This window comes from Vanessa cardui, chromosome 26, assembly GCF_905220365.1.
Source record: "Vanessa cardui chromosome 26, ilVanCard2.1, whole genome shotgun sequence".
Classification (NCBI taxonomy): Eukaryota; Metazoa; Arthropoda; class Insecta; order Lepidoptera; family Nymphalidae; genus Vanessa; species Vanessa cardui.
The window spans coordinates 2,456,920-2,481,010 of NC_061148.1; the positions used below are offsets into that span (position 1 = coordinate 2,456,920).

General features: G+C 32.7%; 1 protein-coding gene across 2 annotated transcripts in view; it reads right to left on the reverse strand.

Annotated features, from left to right (window-relative positions):
• LOC124540716 (ribosomal protein S6 kinase alpha-5-like) overlaps nt 1–24,091 on the reverse strand; it is a 128,616-nt gene that overhangs the window by 37,068 nt on the left and 67,457 nt on the right. For both annotated transcript variants that reach the window (XM_047118396.1, XM_047118397.1), the window contains exons 5-6: nt 16,306–16,421; nt 15,445–15,633 (exon numbers count right to left, since the gene is read on the reverse strand). In XM_047118396.1, coding sequence (XP_046974352.1) covers nt 15,445–15,633; nt 16,306–16,421 — 305 coding nt within the window. The remainder of the gene's footprint in view (nt 1–15,444; nt 15,634–16,305; nt 16,422–24,091) is intronic.

Sequence of the window (24,091 nt, forward strand, 5' to 3'; positions counted from 1 at the left end):
ATAATTGTCCTCAACTTCAAGAGTAAATGTTGACACACAGTTATCAGTTTAAGGTCGAGTGTTCACTGTGAGATTTTAATTTCCGAATAGATAATATACAATGTATTTAGCTATTAACTAATTTTCATCCTCTTGTGTGAGTAGGTACCAATTCATCATTATCTATTCTACCGTTAAACAGCAAAACTTGTGCGTTGTGTGTTGTATATTCATTTGAAGAAAGATTGAGCCAGTGTGACTACATATATTTCTTGTGCCTGATAAGAAATATAATTGAATTCCCAACTTTGGTGGTGTATTGGTTCACGGAACGGTTAAGGTACTAATTTATTTGTGCAGTGGTGACCATCAGGTGGTTCATTTACTCGTTCGCCTAACTTATAAATAAAAGTAAAATAGTGACTAATAAAATATAACAACGAAATTTCGAACTGTAAGTGTATTATATCGATAATTCCGAGGAAATCGGTCCTTACCGGGAAACGGATCTCGGCAAGTTACTCTGTCTCGCTCTAATCAATGTGTATTCAGACGATACCGAGAGAGATGGTAAATGTGCCGTGTAACGGTTATCGGTCTATTTATAATTGGACAGATGTGAAACAAGTTATCATCTGGATTGCGAATGTCTAGTTTGATTGAACTGAAGCAACGATTGAAAAATAAATCATGAGATTGTTGACCTGTGAACTGATAACACCTTCTTGATAGAAGGGATCGTGTACTATAATAATTCATATATAACAAATAAGTTATTAAAAAAGTTTCACTTTTTTTAAAATATTTTATTAATTTAAATTTGGAACGGAAGGAATCATAAATGTTAATGAACATGAAATTTTTGTTTTGTTGTTATATTTATAGGAATGTTTATTACCTAATAAACAAAATCTTGTTTTTGGCGGAAATCTAAAACGCTAAGATGAAATCAATGCGAAACATAATTAAATAGAGTTATGTAAAGAGAAAACAAATCAGGTTTAAGATACATAGTCAATCTTAACAAGGAATCAATGAAAGTAACATTACAACAACTAATCAGCGAAATGAAACGATTTACTGTATCCGGCTGTATAAAAATTATCTTCGGTACAATAGCTTGGCAACCATAAAAAAATAAAATGTCAGTGAAAGTACCTATCAAACTGAAATTCAAAATTGGAACACGCCGACCTCATTCCTCGCGCGACTTCGCAAGACAGCGCACGGATGATATGAAAATAAACGTTTAAAAATAGAACGTAATATTTGTTAATAATATCCATTCACAGATAACTAGGCGATGTTTTAAGCAATTGTCAAAGGAGGTTTTCATATAAGCGCGTTACGCTCTGTTAAATAAATTATTTTGTTGGCTTTCACTTGTTGAATGGAATTCGTCGAACGTTGAGAGAATATAGTATTCGATCCGTTTCAAAACTTCGATACAATTAGAACAATCACGCGTATTATTTATACATTAAAGACCTAATTTTACGGAGAGACCGATAGTCAATGGTCTATATTATGAACGATCAAAGCTCCTCTAAATGTCCTTTATTACATATATTAATATGTAATAATCAAATCACTACATATGTATATTTAAGAGGCAAAATTCCGACGCCTTTCTACCTGGTCGAGATAATACAATCATGAACGAATATAACAATAAAAAGCATTGTTTCATCTACAAAACGTTTAAAATTTTGAATGAATGATTTCAAAGACAACGGATGTTCACTCGAATGAGGACCAACGTAATAAAACTATTATATAGAAAAGATGCTCCGACACTTAGAAACAAACTATGACTTACTTTATGTAATTTATATTCACATCGATAATTTCTACAAGGAACGCTATTTTTTTCTGGATCAAAGAGTTCTATATAATTCTTAAGTTAAATAATTATCATAACTTATTTTTTTTTAAATATTATCAGGCAAGATTACTTTGCAAAACATCACCGTAGGTCAAGACCAGTGAACAGAACACGACAATCAGATCCTTCATTCGAGTGGTGTGTTGAGAATTTGCTCAACAGTGGGACAAATACACGTTGCTTTTTAAAATACGTATAATAAATATTTCAAATGTTTTAAGCACTTGATCTTCATCATTTTGACAGAGTTCCTTGTTATAACAACGGAACCATAATAAAAAACCGTATCGCATCCAAGTAAAAGTATTGGCAAATAGGTACTTTCACTTTTAGGAATTCGATGCTAATCTTGTTTTACTGGCTGCATACTATATCACTGTACAGGGCCGGTTTAGGGTACGGTAAAAGGGATTGGAGCTCCCGAGTCCTTTATGAAACCTATTTTCTTGGATTTGTACTGTTATCATCTAGCTAAAGACATACATGCATTACAGTGTATGTGATCTGAAAATTTTAAATCTAAATCTTACTAAACATGAATTCAAGTCTAAGCTAATCCAATTACTTACATATTACTCGCAAATCTAGACTCGATCTAAGCCGACTGGACATTGTCGATCACAACACAGTAGACTCTTAATTTATGTTTCATCCCTCAATCCAATCTTACGACATTTATTTTTGAGTAACTCGTTTTAAATACGAATTGAAAATGTCACATAATTAAATATCCCTTAGGGAACTCACGAAAATGCACCGCCATACATAGTATCTAAGATGGTATCCCTTAGCCCGTATAGCTACAGTCGTACATTACAGTTAATACCTCATACTCAGCACATAAGCGAACTAATAAAATACATTAATAAACTTGCGACCTTATTTACAAATACACAAGTGTTTTGTTTAGCATTATCTCTTTCTCTCATAATAAATTTTACATTTGAAAGAAGATGACAACATCATTAACAATTGTAACTTTTTGAGAGACGATATAAAAATATCCGTATTTATTATTGCATAACTTTACTTTATATGATGAAAGCAATTATTCATGTATGTACGAGTATACGGCTATGTTTCATACATATATTGTATCGATATAATACGTATAAGTGGTTTAGATGTTTGCACAATATTTTCATATTACAATAACATGAATAATTATATATTATTTTATCTGTGCAGTAGAATGAAATGGCAAATCGTCACGAAAGGAAAAAAGTCTTATATCCAGGCGCACTTTCCTTTTCTTCCTCTAGCTCTCTCTCTTTCTATACGGTTTTATTTATCATTCGTTATTGTATTGTTTTGTATCGTATTGTTTTACTGACATTAAATTTTTACAACAATTGAATTTCTTGTCATTTCTCAAACGTCTTTTATGTATTCATATAGCGAATACATCTTCGTTCCAATCAGACATACGACACATTTTTTTAAAGAAAATTTAACTAATTACATAATATTTTAAATGAGAAAGTGAGTCCGTTTGTAACGCTTTCACATACCAATCATCATGAAACACAGAAAATTAGAAACGAACATATGGTACAGTACCATAGTATCACAATATGAAATTAGGCGACTACAAAATACCTGACCATACTCGATGACGAAACAATATATATGGAGTTACTAAATAAATCTCTTTAGGTATAAAAACACCCTTAACGTAGTTACAGACTTAGACTTAGTTTTATGACCAAGCAAGCGCGATTAATACTCTGATTGTATTTTACTCGGGTATCAAAAACTTTGAATTTTGTTATATACCTTTAATAAAAATGGCGCTACAGGTCTCCTTTATGGTATTTCGTCGAAAGCAATGACTCACACCATAATCAACTTTGGTACGGTTTATATTCTAAACGAGGTCATGATATCAATGCTTACAAACATGTATAAGGTATTCATAAGTACCTACATCCTGTTTAACCATAGACAAATTATTTGTTTACATATATATCGCTTCTGTTGAGAGTATTGTCTATTATATTTTTAAGGTATAACACTTATTAGATACTTACATTAAATTTAAATCTTTGTTAAGACATTTCATAGTATTATGAAAGTAATAAAATCGCATATTATCGGATAATATTGACACAGAATGTAATTTCGGTTGGAAATTCGTAAGTAGGCAGAGTCGAGATCGCCGTGACCCACATTCTAGCCGCCATTTTGAATATTGAGTGCGCTCGCGCACCGGCGGGCCATTTCACATGATACCGCTTATCTTGAGTTTTTATATTCGTGGGTATGTGATTGTTATTTAAATTTAATAATCACTGTATACAACATGGCAAGATTTAAACATTCGTGGGTTAATTAAGAACAAACGAAATCAAATGTACGTAATATTTCAATATTTTTGTCTTTGATAGTGAATATTTACATTTGGACAATAATTTCAGTTTAAACTGCCAGCACATATAAGCGTGAAGTTTATTCTCTCGACTACAAGTAAATTGTTTAAGTTGTGCGATAAATTAGTGTTTATGTCACAGATTTACACTACCTACTGAGTTTCTTAGTGGTTACTATTGATAAATCAGAATAAAGATTACAGAATCTGCATTCCTGACTATCGCTTATGTAATGTTGTTTAGGAGACGTCTTAAGATTTTTAGTCGATATACAAAGTTGCCTTTAAAAGCTAATTGGTTAAACAAACAAAACTAGATAAAAATACTATTTTATTTGTCTGTCTATATGTTTGTCTAATCAGTTCTAGGGTTGAAATAAATAAGATTCAATCAACCTCCTCCTACTAGATCACTTATATGTAAAAAAATGAACAATTATAAACTATGAATAAGAAAAATTATTCTAAAAAGAAAATATAATAAATTGAAAAAAAAATACTATAGAATATTCATGATATTTAATTAGCGTTCAAATTAATAACAATTTCACTGACAGTTAAATGGAACTGTTTATAACAATAACGACATTCTTTATCCTGAGAACTAATTAAATATTTGTATTTAATCATTCTTATGTATGAATATTTTTTTATAGCCGTCCCGTTCGCACACGAGCGTTCTAATTATAGCGTCTCTCTCTATTTTCAGCTCAGAAGGTGACATTAATGATACACGTGATAAGACTGAACGTTTTCTATATAATCATATATATAATATATATAATTGACATTCTTTACGGCTTGTTTACTAATGTTATATACACTCAACGCGGCTGTTAAGTGTGAGTTAAAGAGGAATTCTGTTTCTCCATTACAAGTGACCCGCCCCGACATTGCACGGGTACAATACTGATACTAATTATACTACAGAGTTTGTTTATTTACGACATCACATTAAAAAATTCTAAAATTATCAGTGTTTCTTTATTTATTTATTTATTTATTTAAAATACTTTATTGCACAACACATTACACGACAATGGGTAATAGAGAGACAAAAAAACAACAAATGGTGCGCAAAGGCGGTCTTATCGCTTATAGCGATCTCTCACAGACAACCTTTGGTGACAGGAACTTAAGACGAGAGAACAGGTAAGTGCAAATAGAATTAATAGTTAAGAGATAATAACTATAATTTAAGTAGACTAATATTGCAGTATAATAATAAACTACACACAACTACATCCAAATAATACACATATAATAATATAATATACATATAATATATATCAATATATATACATAATTATAAACTACATATTATTTCATACTTACATACATTCTTGGGATATGGACAGATAATAGTTTTTCAAGCGATGTTTAAAGATGGACAAGGATTTCGATTGCCGAATATCGTTGGGTAGTGCATTCCAAAGTTTGACGGTTTTCACAGTAAAAGAGCTACTGTAAGTTTGTGTCCGGCTGCAGGGCGTTACAAGCTTATTATCGTTACTAGAACGAAGGTTGAGTATACTGTCAATTCTTTACTATATTGTCCATATATTATATACAAAAACCTTCCTCTCGAATCACTCTATCTATTAAAAAAAGAGCATCAAAATCCGTTGCGTAATTTTAAAGATCCAAGCATACATAGGGACATACAGCGCTGAGCGACTTTGTTTTATACCATGTAATGATAATGACGTTTGTGTGTTATTTTCACACAGACTCATTGATCGATTTTAATAATTCTCTTTCTGTTGAAGAGTCGAGATGGCCCAGTGGTTAGAACGCGTGCATCTATCATAACCGATGATTGCGGGTTCAAGCCCAGGTAAGCACCGCTGATTCATGTGCTTAATTTGTCTTTATAGTTCATCTCGTGCTCAGCGGTGAAGGAAAACATCGTGAGGAAACCTGCATGTGACAAATTTCATAGAAATTCTGCCACATGTGAATTCCACCAACCCGCATTGGAACAGCGTGGTGGAATTTGTAGCAATCCTTCTCCTCGAAGGGAGAGGAGGCCTTTAGCCCAGCAGTGGGAATTTACAGGCTGTTGTTGTTGTAAAGGTTTACGATATATTCAGTGTACCTCGAGGAAACATCAGAGTGAATATTCTATTTGTTCATCGTATGCCAAATATCTAGCATTATCACTCACTAATGAATTCACTTCTCACTTTTCATTTTATATTTAGACATGTCACTTTGAGTGAAAGTAAAATGAACAATGAAGAAACCAACTGAGTCTAGATTAATATAGATACTAATTTAAAGAAAGAGAATAATTTCATTTTAAGTCAGGAGAAGACGCGAATCTTAATAGAAAATTATATATTTAAACACAAACTGCTGAATTTTCATGCAAAGTAAAACGTCGTGAGGATACTTGAGTGTAGAGGATGGGCCAATTCCCAAACATCCCTCTAAAGGTAAAACATTTACGCACTACCGTTACTGATTTCTCTATAAGTCGCACATTAATATCTTATTAAGCCAACACTTGACACTTAAATAGTTGTCAATTTCTACACTTGCAACTGTTTGCAATTCTTCTGAAAGTCTCTACCAATTATACAAAACTGCATGAACTTATATCGACAGCTTGATTATAGTTAATTATGGCCTTATAGCATATTGCGTGAACGCAGCTTTAGTTAGCTCGGAGCATATTGATAAATAGATTCATATTTTACTTAAAACTCTATATTATATAACAAAGCCCCCCGGCCGCGTTTGTCTGTCTGAATATTTCGCGATAAACTCCAAAACTATTGAACGGATTCATAAGGAAGGTTTAGCTATAGAATTTATTATACATTGTGTAAATAAGTTGAAATAGAACGAAAATTAGTTAGACGTGTCGGAAAAAAGCAACACAAAAAAAAATAATTAAAACAACACCCGTGGAAAGCCAGTTCGGGCCGCTAGTTATTTTATATTTAATTTTTATTTCTAGTTGAGCTATTTTTATCATGATTTTATAAAATTATTATAATAGGACATGATTGATTTATAAAACATTATAATTAAACAATTAATAATTACGAGTTATTAGTTGAACAGTGTTATCTTTTTATTTTCAATGTCACATCAATGATGACAAAAAGAAATATATAATTGCTTAATTAAACATTCGCTAAACTAAGTTTATACTTTATTTTAATAAATGGTACTACTGCTACTACAAAAATATAGGGAGGCCGTATTAGGTATGTGTTGTACTAATGTGTTCTGATGTTTAAACTATTTTTCTTTAATATAATTGTTATAATGAGTTTGATCTTGCGCGTGAACCCCTCTCGAATAATTACCCCCACGGGCTACAACGAAGCACTTAAACTGTATGCTTTATATCTTATATGAGCAGTTGACTAGTGTTGACTAGTGTCTGAAAACAGCACCTGACCGTACCTGTAATTACTGGCTAACTAATTCACCCATCGACTGTAACAGAAGAGCTTGTACGAAACCTGCCTCCGCCTAAAGTAAGCCTGCATTATTAATACAATTAAATTCTTAATACTCAACCTGTAATTCTTTTCACTTAAAATATTCTAACAATGATTAATACAAGTCTTCGTAATTCATTGAAATTTGAACCTTATTCCATTGAAATAAAGAGATAACGTTTTTTAACAAAATGCAACGAGAAAATAATTGATATTAAACTTTACTCACTTAAATACAGAGTCTAAAATCAATTGTATTTTTATCTCGTATACCGATTTAGTCAAGCGATATTGAACTCTTTGTAATTATCTTAAAGTATAAACGTTTGTGTTTTTTAATACCATAGGTTATAGGAGACGGACGGTCATCGACGTTTTGTTTATGACATTCCTTCTGCATTTGTCATGTAAATAACTTTGTAAATACGAATTCATGATCATGTATGATCTATATTTGTCTTTGATTCAGTGTAACTCTTGTTCTTCACTATATATGTCGAAGTATAATTGGGAATTATTAATTTTTATCGTACATACTGGCGACGTGAGTATGACGTAGAACACATGACAGCGAAAAAATATATATTTGAATGAATATTGAAGGAAGGATATTATGAATGTGAACGACTGGACTTTTATTTTGAATATCATGTCTGATAACGAGCTTATGCCTAACTCCTCGTTATATATATTTAGTAACATAACCTGTCAATATATACTCTCAGGAATCAAGCCTTAAACTTATGGACTAAGGCTTTCTCCTGGGATGACGTTAAGCTTCCACTGTTTCAAAGGATTGGTGAATATATTTGTAACATAATTTGATTCGAAACGTACTTCCTTACCGTTTATTAAAATGTAATGTTATACGACATCTCATATATCTTAATGTTAATGTTACTCCTAAAATAAATTAATTCAATGAAATGTTTTAATCTAGAGAAATATAAATATTAATGTTAATTTTTGTTGAGATGGTTAATGCTTTAATATTTATTTTCTAATTATTAATTAATAATATTTCTTGATTATTTAATAGTTTAGTCGAATTGTTATATGTATTTGTTTTCACTTAAAAATATTTTATAAAATATGTGTATTGTAATGTTATAAAGTGCATGCCAAGACTACCTGTAATTAGTAGAGCATTTTCCTTGATTTAAGTTGTTATATTGTATGTATTCAATGTGTTATTGTATCTACTGTTGGTTGTCCTAAGTAAATAAATAAATATCTTAACAGGAGATAGGGGAATAGAAATAAACATAAATTAAGCATCTGAAAACGTATAAGTGCTTGCTAGAATCTGGCGATATTTAAATAAAACCTTTTTATGATATTCAGCCTCTTTGATCATTGCATTAAGATCAAGGCATTGCTTCTAAATCATTTAAGCATTTCTCATACTTTCTCAAATCAAGAAGAAAATAATTCAAGAACAAAAGTAGAACTATTATCACTGCAAATTATAGTTGTATAACTCGACTAAATACGAGAGCAATGAACAACCCGTTAAAGTTGAGATGACCTATTAGACAACACGTGTATATGACACGGTATCGTTCGTACAAATTCCCCGTATTGCATCGTGCTTACTTTCATTCACGGGCTCTCGGTGCAGGTATATGATCGCTTCGTTTTATTTTAATAATAATATAATAATTAAGAACACAAAACATATAATTTCACCTATCGTTATAATCAGAGCATTAAATCTATTTTTTATGCTTGGACCTAGAACAGAAATACTTGATACGTTTTTCAATACAAACATACTAATTACAATTTACTTTATTCATGTCTCACGAAGTCAAAGCTACGACCAGTTCTGAATGTAGAATCTACTAGTAGTATTTATAAAAATTATAATAATAAATAAGATTAAAAATATCCCGATTACACTTATTTATTCATTAACATACATTATACAGCAAATAGACCAACACGAGGTCAAAGGTCGCGTGTATGTATGTTGCTGTGTCACGCTATATATAGAGAACCGTTTAAACGAATTTCTAAAAGTCGAAACAAAAATACACAAAACAATAACTTAATAGTTGTGAACTATACAGTGACGTAATTCTTAACCCGCCGCTACCAGCCTACCATCATATGATGGTACCACATGCACACAATCTATCCTACCATCAAACAACGATATGACACACAAGTGAACACAATCTGTATAATAGCCGTCACAAACATTATCTAATCTACATATATTTTAATAATAATATAATAAACAGATTTGTTTATTTGTATACGTTGTTGATCGATAGACTCTGAAATTACTGATCCGATTTTGATAATGCTTTCGCCATTGGAAATCTGATATTTTCATCCTCTAGTGTTACAATAACTGAAATAAAATTGTAGAAAAACACATCTGTTATCAAGAAAGTTATATTATAAACCAATATCCGATGGCTAATTCCAGGTCTGAATATGTGGTGAGTGGTACTCGCAGGCATTACTGAGTTACAGTAGGTTGGAGTGGTCGAATGTAATTATGAACCATAACAACTGAAATCCAATAGAAAGCACTGCAGAAATTAATTCCTGTTTTCCTATGTCTTGCCTATTTCAGTTACCTTTAGCGGTGACCACTAACCATTGGATGGTCAATCGAAGAAATACATTCTTGAATTATTTTACAAGATTAATTGCATTTAACGCTACCAACAGTTCGAAATGTAAATAAGTCTTCTGAGAAGATAGTTGAAGACAATGATTCTATTAAGAAGAATCGGCAAAAGACTAAATAGTTTATCTTGTAAATACTCCTTTGACGACCTAGTACGTCTATTGGCTACAAAGCCGAAACTCCGAGAGAGGTAGTGGATTCAAACCCGCTGAGTCAAAAACTGGAAGTGTGCGATTATTTAATTCTTATATACCCTTTTCAACCGACTTCAAAAAGGAGGAGGTTGTAAACTCGTCTGTATTTTTTTTATATATATACTGTAGGGTTTTCTTGGCTGACACTGGCTCCAAATATAACAATAACTATAACTAAGTTATATAATCGAAAATCAACATTTAAGTATTCTAATATTTTTCATTTCATTTTACTTAGGAGTACTCTAAAAAACATGTTAAATACGCAATTATTATTACTTTTTAGTGCATACTATTTTTGTTAAATTTATTATTTATCGATATTCAATTAAATTTGTAGAATCGTGAAATCAGCTGTATATCTCTTATTTATTCCTGTATTTGATTCAGATAGAAAACAAAAGTAACTCTGTCGAGGCAACTTTTTTAAACCCCACATCTTAACATCATATAAAGCACAAAGCCTGAGCAAAATAGACACTAACTAGTAATAAATAAATTAGCCATTAATAATGTTTCTAATGAATAGTCCTTATAAACACGTCACAACCTAACATAAACATGTACATATCATTAAAATGTGATAGAGGCATATCTTATACACACGATTACTGGTTTTATAAAGGATTACAGAGGTCAGATGGGCAACTTGTAATCTGTCAAATCTCATTAAAGTGATTCGATAAGATAGCGTGTAATATTAATCTAATTTGGTCTTTGAGTACATAGTAATACAATTTATTTTTCAATAAATAAATATATGGAAGCCACGTACCGTGATTTGCAAAGAATCCAGTTAAAATTTCGTACTCGTTCTAGTTTCTTATTCAAAGATATATCCGTCTCTTTCTTATTTACAATACATCATATCTGATATCTCTCTCGCGGACCGTGACCTACATGCCCGGCGTTCGCTAATTTGGGTATAATACTACTAAAGTAAAATGTCGCGTTATGCGTTAAATATATTGTGATGATGGCGTATTTCGTATTGTCGGGTTATCATTTAAGTGTGTCGGGTAGTTGAGATAAATTACAGATTAAATGAATGTATTACGAAAACGTATAATTCTAAATATTTATATTTAAAGTCAAATTAGTCATTGTTTAAAGTATATTAGAGGAGATGTAGCCCATGGGTTAGAACGCGTGCATCTTAATCGATGATTGCAGGTTCAAAACTCAGAACAACTAGCTGAAATATCACACTATGCGTATAGCACACAAACCTTCACCAAAGACTCTATAAAATGTTATTAAAAAAAATAACTTAATGAACCTGATTGGTCAAAAATACGCAAAGTTGATGTAATGATTAATACTTTAATATTTCTCTCTTATACAGGCTGATAAAAACCTAACGTATGCCCGTGCCCGGGATTGGAACTATCTCCATACGAAGTTTCATCAAAATCGGTTCAGTGGGTATCTTCACCCACGTAGAAGGTAACACTTTTCGAATTTATAATATTACTAATGTTTCCTTACAATGTCCAAATACTAACAAACCATGAAGTTATTTCTCTCACACACATACACGTACACACACACACACAACCTCAAATTCAGAAATAGGAAGTATTTATGATGAGGTTGTAACATCTATTAAATTAAATTAAATATCCTTCATTCCAGACAATTTCAAACCCAGAAGATACACAAACGTACATTGAAATTTAAAAATGTGGGTAAACTTATATACCAATCACCAAACAAACTTACCAAATTAACTTGACACTTCAGGTTCCAAGTTAAAATTCAGTTAGTTTAGTTACATTATAAACAAAGTGGAACATTTAAAAATACCTGCCCGTGTTTACGTGAACCAGTTCACGGTAATTAATGACGATAATAGTCGCATGTGGCGCCTTATCGACAATGTTTGTACAAATAATATTGTTATAATAAAATTAACTATTTCACATCAACAAATAAATATGAGACAACATCACATACATTACTGTGATCGCAATGTAAGTAGCTGAAGCACTTGTGAAGAGAAGTAACGACGGTACCACAAACACCCAGACCCAAGACAACATAGAAAACTAATGGTAATCTACATCGACTCGGCCGGCAATCGAACCCGGAACATCAGAGTGGCGTACCCATAAAAACCGGTGTACAAACCACTCGACCATGGAGGTCGTCAAATAAGTACTACGCTAAGGAAATACCTCCAATAATATATCTACGAAAGCAATAGCAAGTAGAAATCCACAACCAACGAACATCTTCCTCTAAATGAGGGAGTTTTGCGAACACACTACTCCTTGAAATACAGGCAAGTCGCCTCACGATGTTCTCCTACACGAGCACGAGACGAATCAGTACAGTATGTTGGCACGGGTTTGACCTTTATTTAAGAACCCACGCAACCTGACACCGGTGCCGTATTTGCTCTTTCACGTATAAATAACTAGTATTTGCCTGCGACTTCGCTGACATTTTAAGGGTTCGTCGTAAGGTATACAAACAACAACAGCCTGTAGAATCCCACTGCTGGGCTAAAGGCCTCCTCTCCCTTTGAGGAGAAGGTTAGGAACATATTCCACCACGCTGTTCCAATGCGGGTTGGTGGAATGCACATGTGGCAGAATTTCTATGAAATTTGTTACATGCAGGTTTCCTCACGATGTTTTCCTTCACCGCTGAGCACGAGATGAATAATTAAAGACAAATTAAGCACATGAATCAGCGGTGCTTGCCTGGGTTTAAACCCGCAATCATCGGTTAAGATGCACGCGTTCTAACCACTGGGCCATCTCGACTCGTAAAAAAAAAAAACAGTATTTGTCCTCTCTTGGAGTTCATTCATTATCTTGCTTGCATCAAATCCGCTTCAATGGCTTAGCCGTGAAACAGAAACAAACCAACAGACAAGAGTTACTTTCCCATTCATAATATCAGTATAGACGGTTTACCAATCAAAATCGAAATAAACTTTATTTAAGTAGGCTTATACGAGCACAAGTTACCACCAGTTCGGAAAGTAGATTCTACCGAGAAGAACCAGAAACTCAGAAGGTAGAAATAAATATGAAAATCAGTTCAATCATTAGAATAAAATCACACAACATGGCCTTGAAAATGAACTGTGCGTTCATTCGTGCGTATTTCCTCATCTAAACATAACTACCCTCAAAATACGAGATCGAACAATCTTCTGTATTGTTACAATCACAGCGACACGTAACCATTGCTGTGCAATCGAGTGATAAGTTTACAACTTTCTCGTTACATTCATTGCGTTCTACAGCTGAGCGTGAAAAACTGTTTGTTCAACCGACTCCGGGGATAAGTGATCTGTGTACAGCGGCGCGCATGCGCATCTCATATAAACATAACTGTTTTAAATGTGCTAATAATTATGCTTATAGATTATGTTCTAATCGTATCATTCTCAGTTCAAATTATCATTTGAAAATCTTATGACCAAAGTATAGCATATTTCTTCTACCTTGCAAAAGGAGTAGTCCTTCTTTACTAGAACATAATTTTCAAATAATTATTTTCTCGAGTTAATGTACAAAAGCAATTGATATTATCAAGTTAAGTTTAGAAATCAATTAAGACCAGACAAATGAGAAGTATATAACTTATGAAAAGCGATAGTGTCAGTACTCGAACTTGTGAATTTCAACCGATGATTACGATTGCACATCCTGACAGCAGAATGTTCCACTAAATTGTCATATTAGAATTTTTATTTATAATTCATGCAATTTTTTGCAATGAAGAAAAACATCTTGTCAAAACGAGCATGTATCGATTCCAATAAAATCTGCCTCACCATAATACTCGCATATAACTAACTAATTCGCATTGGAACAGCGTTTTTTTATTATGGTATAGGTTGGCGGACGAACATATAGGCCACCTGATGGTAAGTGGTCACCATCACCCATAGACAATGACGCTGTAAGAAATATTAACTATTCCTTACATCGTCAATGTGCCACCAACCTTGGGAACTAAGATGTTATGTCCCTTGTGCCTGTAGTTACATTTAGTTAGTTACATATACACACTATTAATCCACTAAATTTCTTCAATTTAAGTATATCTTTTATCTACACTGTCAAAACCACGGTTATACTTAATGGCAATTTGTCAGATTATGTAGGTCAAGTGCTTATCAAAACACTTCCAATAATTATCTAATATTTGTAACTAAACAGGGCAAGCTAATATTTTTATTATCATCGGCACACTTCTATTATGCAGACGAAAAAAGATCGATCGACTAATGATGACACGTGCGAGGGAACTGATCGGGAATATATGTATACATATATCAGCAAATTCGTATTTATTAAAACGACAACTTCTGTGTTGGTATGGTGCGTACAACGGTTTTCATGTTTACGCCACCTCGTGTTTGATTCCCGGCCGAATCGATGTAGAAAAAGTTCAATATATACAAAAAAAACAAAAACATGGACAAATTCGTCCTCTTCTTATCTTAAAAAGTATAAAGTAATACACGTATCCTGCACTGTTCGCTTAACGACCGACTGACTACCGGAATTTTTGTTAAGCTCATTTATCGATTGAGCACGTATGCTCCTTAAGTTTAAGCTGGAAATCGGAAAGGCTGGATCTAAAGCATTCCCAAAATGGGTTAACTCTTCCACATAGTTTACATAAATAGGATAACAGGTATGTTTTTTAATTATGTATTTTATATTATGAAAAATTTGTTCCTGCTTATTATAAATATAGACGAAGGGCAAACTAACGAACGAAATAAATATCACATAATTACAAAGCCTAAAAACTTTCTCGTCTAATTTGGGCAATTACAGTCTTTTCACTTAACAAACTCTTCCAAACTCAATATAGATAAAAAATAAGTGGATATGATTGTACAAGTATCTTAAACATAAATTTACCAATAATAAAACGTTACTCACGATATCATGACCCTGGCTACCGCTGCGGACGACTTCGGGCGCCATGTACTCGATGGTACCACAGAAGCTGTAAGCTCTGCTTTCACCGCCGCAGAACTCCTTCGAGAGGCCGAAATCCGTCAGCACTATGTGCCCTTCAGCATCCAGCAATATGTTCTCGAGCTTGATGTCACGATAAATTATGCCGAGCTGGGGAAAGGGAAATTTATCGATGTCGATATATTCTTTTAACAATATATACATCTAAATGCTCTCATAATCTCTCATCACAGATTCTATCGCCACACAGCAACACTAAGTTCAGTTGCGGTTTGAAGGGTGAGCCAGTGTGTAAGTGCACAAGGGACATAACATCTTAGCACCCAAGTTTGACGATGCATAGGCGATATAAGGAATGGTTAATATTTCTTACAGCTCTAATGTCTACTCAATTTGCCTGTTCGCCTACTTATCGTAAAAATAAGCTAGGTTTTTATGTAAACCTTAATATATTAGATACAATTTATTATAACACATTCAAAATACAAAATGTGAAACAACTTTGCCATATATTATTATTCGAATGCACTATTTGGATTGAATTCTTCTCTTACACCTTTTGTATTAACAGTTTTATCGTAATACCAAAACGAATAACAATATCTAAGATGTATTATTCCTGCAGTAACACTTACATTATTTGTTACAATTATATATATAACAATCAACATGACACGTTTTGATATTAATAAACATACACCTAAAAATAGAAGAATGAGGTCCATATTTCAGTCATCGGATTGAAGCTCAAAGGCTACGACGAGAGACGGATGAACTGTCATAGATGAAATGAAAGGATAAATGTATGTTTCTGTAAATCACCTTGTGTAACTGCTCGAGAGCCAGTATGATCTCTGCGATGTATATACGAACTTCGTTTTCGTGGAAATGCTCCCGTTGGTAGAGATGCGTGAACAATTCCCCTCCGGCGACGTAATCTGTTGACAAATGTTTCGATTAATACATTTATAGAAAAACTATGTAAACTATTATTATTATTATTGTAATTAATTATTTTAACTTATGTTAAAAGTGAAATGAGTGTAAATAAATATGTTACTGCTCCTTAGCGAATGACAAAACTTTGCTTCACTTTTGTTTGAAAGTAAATTTAAGATCGACAATATTCTTAGGTGAACAGATCTTCTTCAATCATAGAAATTCTTTTCAACTGTTTGTCGATCATCAACTATAAAACTTCTACTTAGAAATAAATGAGAAGAGTATTTAAACCTATTTATCAGAATCACTGTTTGAATCACCGATGACTTTCAGAGGCGGAAGTCTTTAATATCAGACCTACCGTAATAATTATTTATTTTTTATATGCATTGTTTATTGGAATCACCGATACGATGACGTCACACCATAAAATATTCGTGAGTCTTTCGTCACAAATTTTCGGCTGGATTTATTTTAATATTTCTGTACTAATACGTAATATATATAATCTTATACCAGAAGATGCACAGCGTTTCGGAGGTTTTAATACATCATATTATTACATAAGCTATCCTTCGCAGATTTACACTTGATAATTTATACTTTTGACGTGGCAAGCGTGAATTGCATATCATTGTTAAATATATAAATAAATACGAGTATACAAACATCCACGAAAGTCACTCACCATCACCAAGAAAATTTAAAATTTCGACAACTTAAAATACATATCTTAAATAAATATTATGAATGTGAAAGTTACTCTGTCTGTTTGTCGCTCTTACGACCAAACCGCTGAACCAAATTTGATGAAACTTGAACTCCAAGAAAGGACATAGCTTAACACATGACAACCAACGCCTTAAAACGCGAGCGAAGCCGTGGGCGACTACTAGTTTCAGATATTTATAGATAGCAACTTAGAATAATAGTTATTTGTATGTATTGTTCTAAGCCTCTCGTCTGCATTCTTTATCGAAAATATCAAGTAATTATTTTGAAAGGGTAAATCCCTTCTAAAATGAAAGCCCCAAGTACGAACGTACGTAAATCACGATCAACATTTTTTTTTAATTGCTTACACGCTGTTTTAAAAGAAAGGGATGGGAATGTGAACGGTTAGCAAAAACATATCCTGTCATTTGTATAGAAACTTTTTTATTAAAATGAAACGATTCTATTTGTATGATAGATCAGTGATAGTAAGTGATATATTACTTGCATATCATTTATAATGCTTCTTAAATTCGTATATTCATTGATGATACTAATCGATACATGCTGGTTCAAATGCGAGCAAGCACCTTTGAAGTTCCACATGCTTAATTTGTTTATAATTTATCATCGAACGCGAAAACATCGCGAGAATACCTGTAGTATAATTTCCATCAAAAATCTACCACATGTCCATATATCCACCGATACGCTTTTAGCAACGCGGTGGAATTAACTCTAAAATCTTTTCCACAAAATGAGGCGAGACTTTAGCCTTGCAGTGGGACTTTTACGAAATAAACGAACTCCTTGTTACGTTTATAACTTTAGACGAAATATAACCAAAAACTATATTTATAAGATTATTATACAAAAAATATAACTTAATAAATTGTGTGGAAAAAGCTTTTTTAATTAATAGTTATTGTATTGCTGACGGTACATCACTTGATCGATTTCAAAGTACTCACAGTTGAGCATACTTGAACCATTCTCATGAGACGTTTATAATACTGTATCAAACTTTGGTGTTATTATATCTAAACTAGTTCCGAAACTGTGAAGGTGCCAGATAACGTGTAAGAAATTTAAATACTAAAAGTACTGTTGAAAAAAAAAATATATTTTGTAGCAAAATTTAGCAAATGTTATGTTTTGAGGAATTTGTTACAAGAAGAAAGAAGGGGAAATTCGTATAAACGATCCGGAGTCTGGAAGATGGTTATACTAACGAAGTGCGTCGGAAAACTCGTAAAATTCCTGCTCTTACGCCTAAACTATTTATGATTGTGCCGAATTTGCTGTCCCAATATGTTATGGGACTAAAGGTATAGAAAGAGTTCCTCTGTTTGCATACACACTGCTGTGATAATATATCCTGCGTAGTTGGCCGAAATCAGTCAGGATGACATCATCAGCTGTATTTACGAAACCTTTAGCAAGGAACCAGTTAAGATCCATTCAGTCTTATGTAATTAATGAACAAATAACAAGTCTGGTTTTCTAAATAGACCCAAGCAAACCTCCCACTTCGTGCTCACTGAAGGTAATTGAGATTTTAATCAGATCATGAATTAGCTAGGAGATGCTGAACTAGTGTTGACCTAGATACAGCGACATCATAAAGAGTATAAAAAATGCTATGTATACGTTGTACGTTTTAAAGAGACTTTATATTCAGAGTGTCTCCGCCATAATATTCAACATTTCCGTCGTCCTCAAAACTCTTATATTTACGCTTTGACGTACATTGAATGATAGAAGATCGTTTCTTTAAGCGTACTCTATTTATTTACACGATGTATATTACTTGGGAGATAAAACTTAGAGCAAGATCGTTCTACTGCCAAACTTAGGATTGTTGACTCCGTGAAGGGTAAATGAACCAGTGTACTAACCAACTATAAGCTCAAGACAGTACATTTTAGGTTGCAAGGTTAGTGGTACAATTCTTACTGTATATATCAATGGCCGGAGTTGGAAAAATACATGAATACCTTTGGTGATCTTATGACGTATTCTTTATAGACAAAAACAAATCTCATGATTTAAATTAAAGCTTATTATTATGATCTTACAAATATTCAATGCCTATGTTTTCGTTAGTCAATCGAGAATGTTCTGACGGACTTAAATGAACTTTGGTATAGAAGCAAATTTAGTCTTGGACCGGGTGGTACGTCGTACGGTTATTATAAATTTACATAATTTATAATTAAAAATATTATGTAATGTTATATTTAAATTAACGCCTAGCATAGCGGGTCACAAAGATAATTGGTAATAAAATGCAAATTAATAATTGCATTAAACAGTTACCTTGTCACTTTAGTTAGGAAATAAGTTTTAAATTAATTCGTAAAGATAAAAAGCTTATGTAGATATATTGAATATACAAGTCCATGCTATTTGAAAATTAATAGGACACGCCGAATACGACTACGTAGAAAATTATTTTCTCATTATTTATTAATGAAGATAACTCTGAATTACTACGTATGTTGTGAATTATAAAGATTGTATAAAAAAAAATTGTATGTAGTTTGCATACTGCATACAAGCTGCTTATAAAGTTATGACTTACTAGTAATTTAGTCCAGACAACCATTCGGCTGGGATATAATTCTCTACTTTTAATTAGATTATCAATCAATCATATACAGAGATAAAGCTCTTTTACGAATTTAAATATGTCGTAGAAATTCTGATATAATATTTAAATGTGATGATGATAATGTCCTATCGGCTTCAGCGGTTTTTCTCAGGGGAGACCAGCCAAGACGGCAATATTTCAAGAGTACGAGAAAGAGAAAGAGTTCAGGCTCAGGTCCAACGACTTTACGTAAGTTTTGAGATAGCGGAGTGTGCAAACTTCAATACTCCGAGCTTTTTACTATTTTTTCATCAATCCGACCTGGGGGTTTGTAACCTTAAGATTTGAATCGACCTTACAGTAAATAGCCACTAGACCATCCACACCATCGAGGCGGTCTTTACTTAAATATATAGATATACAGGACATATGAGATTAAACAACGTATTAATAAATTACACTGAAAAGAGTTAGTGAAAGCTGAGCGTTACTTTCGAGTAAGCAACACACAGACGTGGGAGGGATGTGTCCCTGACCTACAAGCAAATTAATAATTTATAGAGCATTCATCCAGACCAGCGGTTCCGAAAATCGTACACAAAATATACTATAACACGTATAAATAACACTGAAATTTAATATATAAATAAAAACATACATATAATAAAATTGGAGTGCCTGTTTGTAATTTTAAAATAGCCCTTTTTTACTCAATGCATATGTATTTATACACGGTACATATACCAGACAATTTTTTTTACAATTTTTGTCTGTTTGTTCCGGCTAATCTCTGGAACGGCTGGACCGATTTTAACAGTGCTTTCACTGGCAGATAACTTAGGGAGATAACAATAGGGAGTAACTTAGGCTACAATATTCTTTTTTTGTTAAATTCAAACGCGTACAAGGTGGCGGGCCAAGCTAGTAAGAAATAACGTAAATCTATTATGTTGGAACAAATTGAAGAAGACAAAAAATCAAATTCATTCTGCCAAGTCTGAAACAAATGTTCATTATTTTTGGTATATTTGAAAAAGTCATTCGAGGCACTAGCGGCGTGGCGTGCATCATACAAGTGCTACTTTAAAATTTAACTCTCCTTTTTCGAAGTTATAATGGGCTACATTTTGAATCACCAAGTTTTGAGGACTCCGGATTTAGATTCTGTATTTTTAGAAGGATTATCTGTTTATTTGTATTTATAAAATTATGTCTGGGCGAAGGAACGAAAGCCAGTATCATTTTTTATTATTACCTGAGTAACGACCACAATCAATATAGTCTCATATCATGATAAAATTTATATCATCAGGTTCCTGCGCTAGTCAAATGAATTGGAGTGAATGAATTTCAACGAGACTATCTTTCGTTTAAGTACGGATCTTTCGGTAAATCGGTAGGCAAACTATCAATGGGCTATCTGATGTGAAGGAGTCACATCGCCAATAACCACTGGAACTGCAAAAAATATTAACCATCCCAGACATAACCTTTAACATTAAGAACTAAGATTTTATGTTCCATGTGCCCATGTGATGAATGGGAGGTGCCTACCCAGACTGGCACAAACCCTACCACCGTGTAAACGCTTATTTATATATACATATTTATGTCCATAAAATAACAAAGAATAACTTAATGCATTTCATGTATCGATATGTCTAAACAAACCCAAAAAAATCTGGAGCAACATCTACGGAACCGTCCACTACACTGTATTAATCCTTGAGCGCAAGCGGGAGCGCTAGCATTGTTTTATATAGATGTAATATCTAATAGAGTGCAGCATAATACCGCTAATATATCCGCACCATTATGATATTGTTCTATCGTTGGCTAACCGCTCCTGAAGTAGCGTGGACGTGGGATGAGAAACGAGCGATTACCTATAGCTAATTCGTACAAAACGTGACACATATTAAAATACAAATTAAATAAAAGATTCAGTAAAGGCGGGAACAATACGACTATAGAGATACGTTTGTTAGTAAAGAAACTAGCAGACAAGGGAAACGAATCTTCATTACATAGTATAAAACATAATCGCCGCTGTCTGTCCCTATGTATATGCTTAGATCTTTAAAAATACGCCACGAATGCGATTTTTTTAAATAGATTATTCAAGAGAAAGTTTTACATATATAATATATGCAGAGAAAAGAAAATTTAAAGAATAAAATATGATGTCGTGTAAAAAAAGGCTGTAAACGTTGTATTGAAAACGTTCTGTAGTATATTAAGTATTGACAGCATTGCACCCGTACAAAACCGGGGCGGTTCACTAGTAATTCAAAAACAATAACGCAGTAAGACGTATTTACCAACTAATTATACCATGTTGGTGACAATGCGCCAACAATCTTGGAAATTATGGATATCATTCAAGATTATCAATTTTATATCCTTTGAAAACGAAACACGACATAATTAAGTAGTACTGTTTAGCAGAAGAATACTTCATCGTTTTTTAACATTGTTTTGTGATATTAATTTTAACAACATTATCAATGATTTCATCAAAATCTTTCTTTTAGCAAGGCTCTTGCAGCCGATAGCGCTGTAAGCTCATCCGATCTGAGTTCATATTCGTTTCATAACCCGCTATAACCCTATGAATTGTTACATATATTCTCACAATGAACGCACGTGCAACATCTAACAATAGGTTCGCAACTGGCTGCAGAAATAAGCTGGTGGCGAGAGGTTTTTTTTACTTTTCGTTTAGACCAACTAGATTTAGCCTTTGTCTTGATGATTGAATGTTCTTATGCTTGAACATAATGTTATATTGATTTATACATATTTACATATGTTATCTGAAATGGATATCTGATGTATAAACAGCTGGTGGTATGAATTGTTTAAACAAATGAATATATTTTAGAGACAACTCAACTCTACGTGATACTTTTGGAGATATCAGATTGAAAGTATGACTGACTTTTGACTTGCAATTATTTAGGTTAACCTCATGCTTAGTAACTGAGGGAAAACATTATGAAGAATACCATCAACACACTAAAGCTTCTCATAGGAAAATTCAAATCAAATCTAATCAAAATAAACTTTATTCAAGTACGCTTTTACAAGCACTTTTAAATCGTCATTTTACAATTAAGTGAAGCTACCACCGGTTCGGAAAGTAGATTCTACCGAGAAGAACCGGCAAGAAACTTAGTAGTTACTCTTTTTAACATTTAAAAAATACAAAGTCATATTAATTAAATAAAATTCTTTAAATTAATATATCTTGCTTGGAAATCAACAGGTATTAACTCCACGCTTTTTTATCATCTATAAAACTCAGTACCCAAACTCCCCGAAAGACAGCCTAACAGTAAAATATTTACAGTGCGTTGCTGAATATACTTTTTAATTATTATATACTTATGCAGTGTCGACCCAATTTATTCAACACGTGGATTTTATACATATAATACATATAACAGGATGTAATCGGAGCATCGACGAGTTTCACACGCGCAAAACGTTATCAAAGTAAGGCTTTAATTATAAACAATAGATATTAAATTCACTTTATACATGAAACGGAACATTCCTTTGAAATATCCTTAAAAGCATGTTTTATTTTTTTACAATATTTTATTCAGGCTTTAGACAATCTTTTTAATGGGTAAATTTTGTTATTGATTTTTAATTAACTTCTCGATAAGAGATTTTATATATTGATGTTTCAGGATATATGACGAAAAAACCAGACAGACAAGAACATATTCTACTTGGCTATATATTAATTTGTTTGACACTTATATACATCCTTTAATTATTACCAAAAACCCCTAAAAATTCAATCCAAATCAAAGCCAAATTTAAGTTCACAACTACAAGACGTATAAAAGATTGATAATTCAAAAACTCCACACACAAACATTACAATGAAACATTAAAAGCGCAAATCTTTCATTGCAATAGTCTTCTTAATGGTCCATAAATCATTAAAGTCTAACGAACATAAGTTCACTAGCAAACAATAGCAGAGCCGCGTGAAAGAAAAAGTGGCCGGCGTCCGGTAGGTCAAGGCGTCTGGTTTCGGTTACGTAACATCTGAATCGCGATGAAACACTGGATATAGATGTCTTAAATAGGTTTACATTAATACTATGATTTTCTTATTATATATAAACTATTTCCCCATAAAAAATATATTTCAAGAATTTGAAATTCAAGCTATGTTAGTTTAAATTTACAGATACTAGTAACATTTCAAATGACTGAACAGATTTTGATTGGCTTGCATATATATGAAAAATGCAACTAATATATACTATAACTCATGCAAATAACAATTGTCATTGAAAACTGTCGAGTCAACAAATATCTTAAGTAGAAGTACTGAAT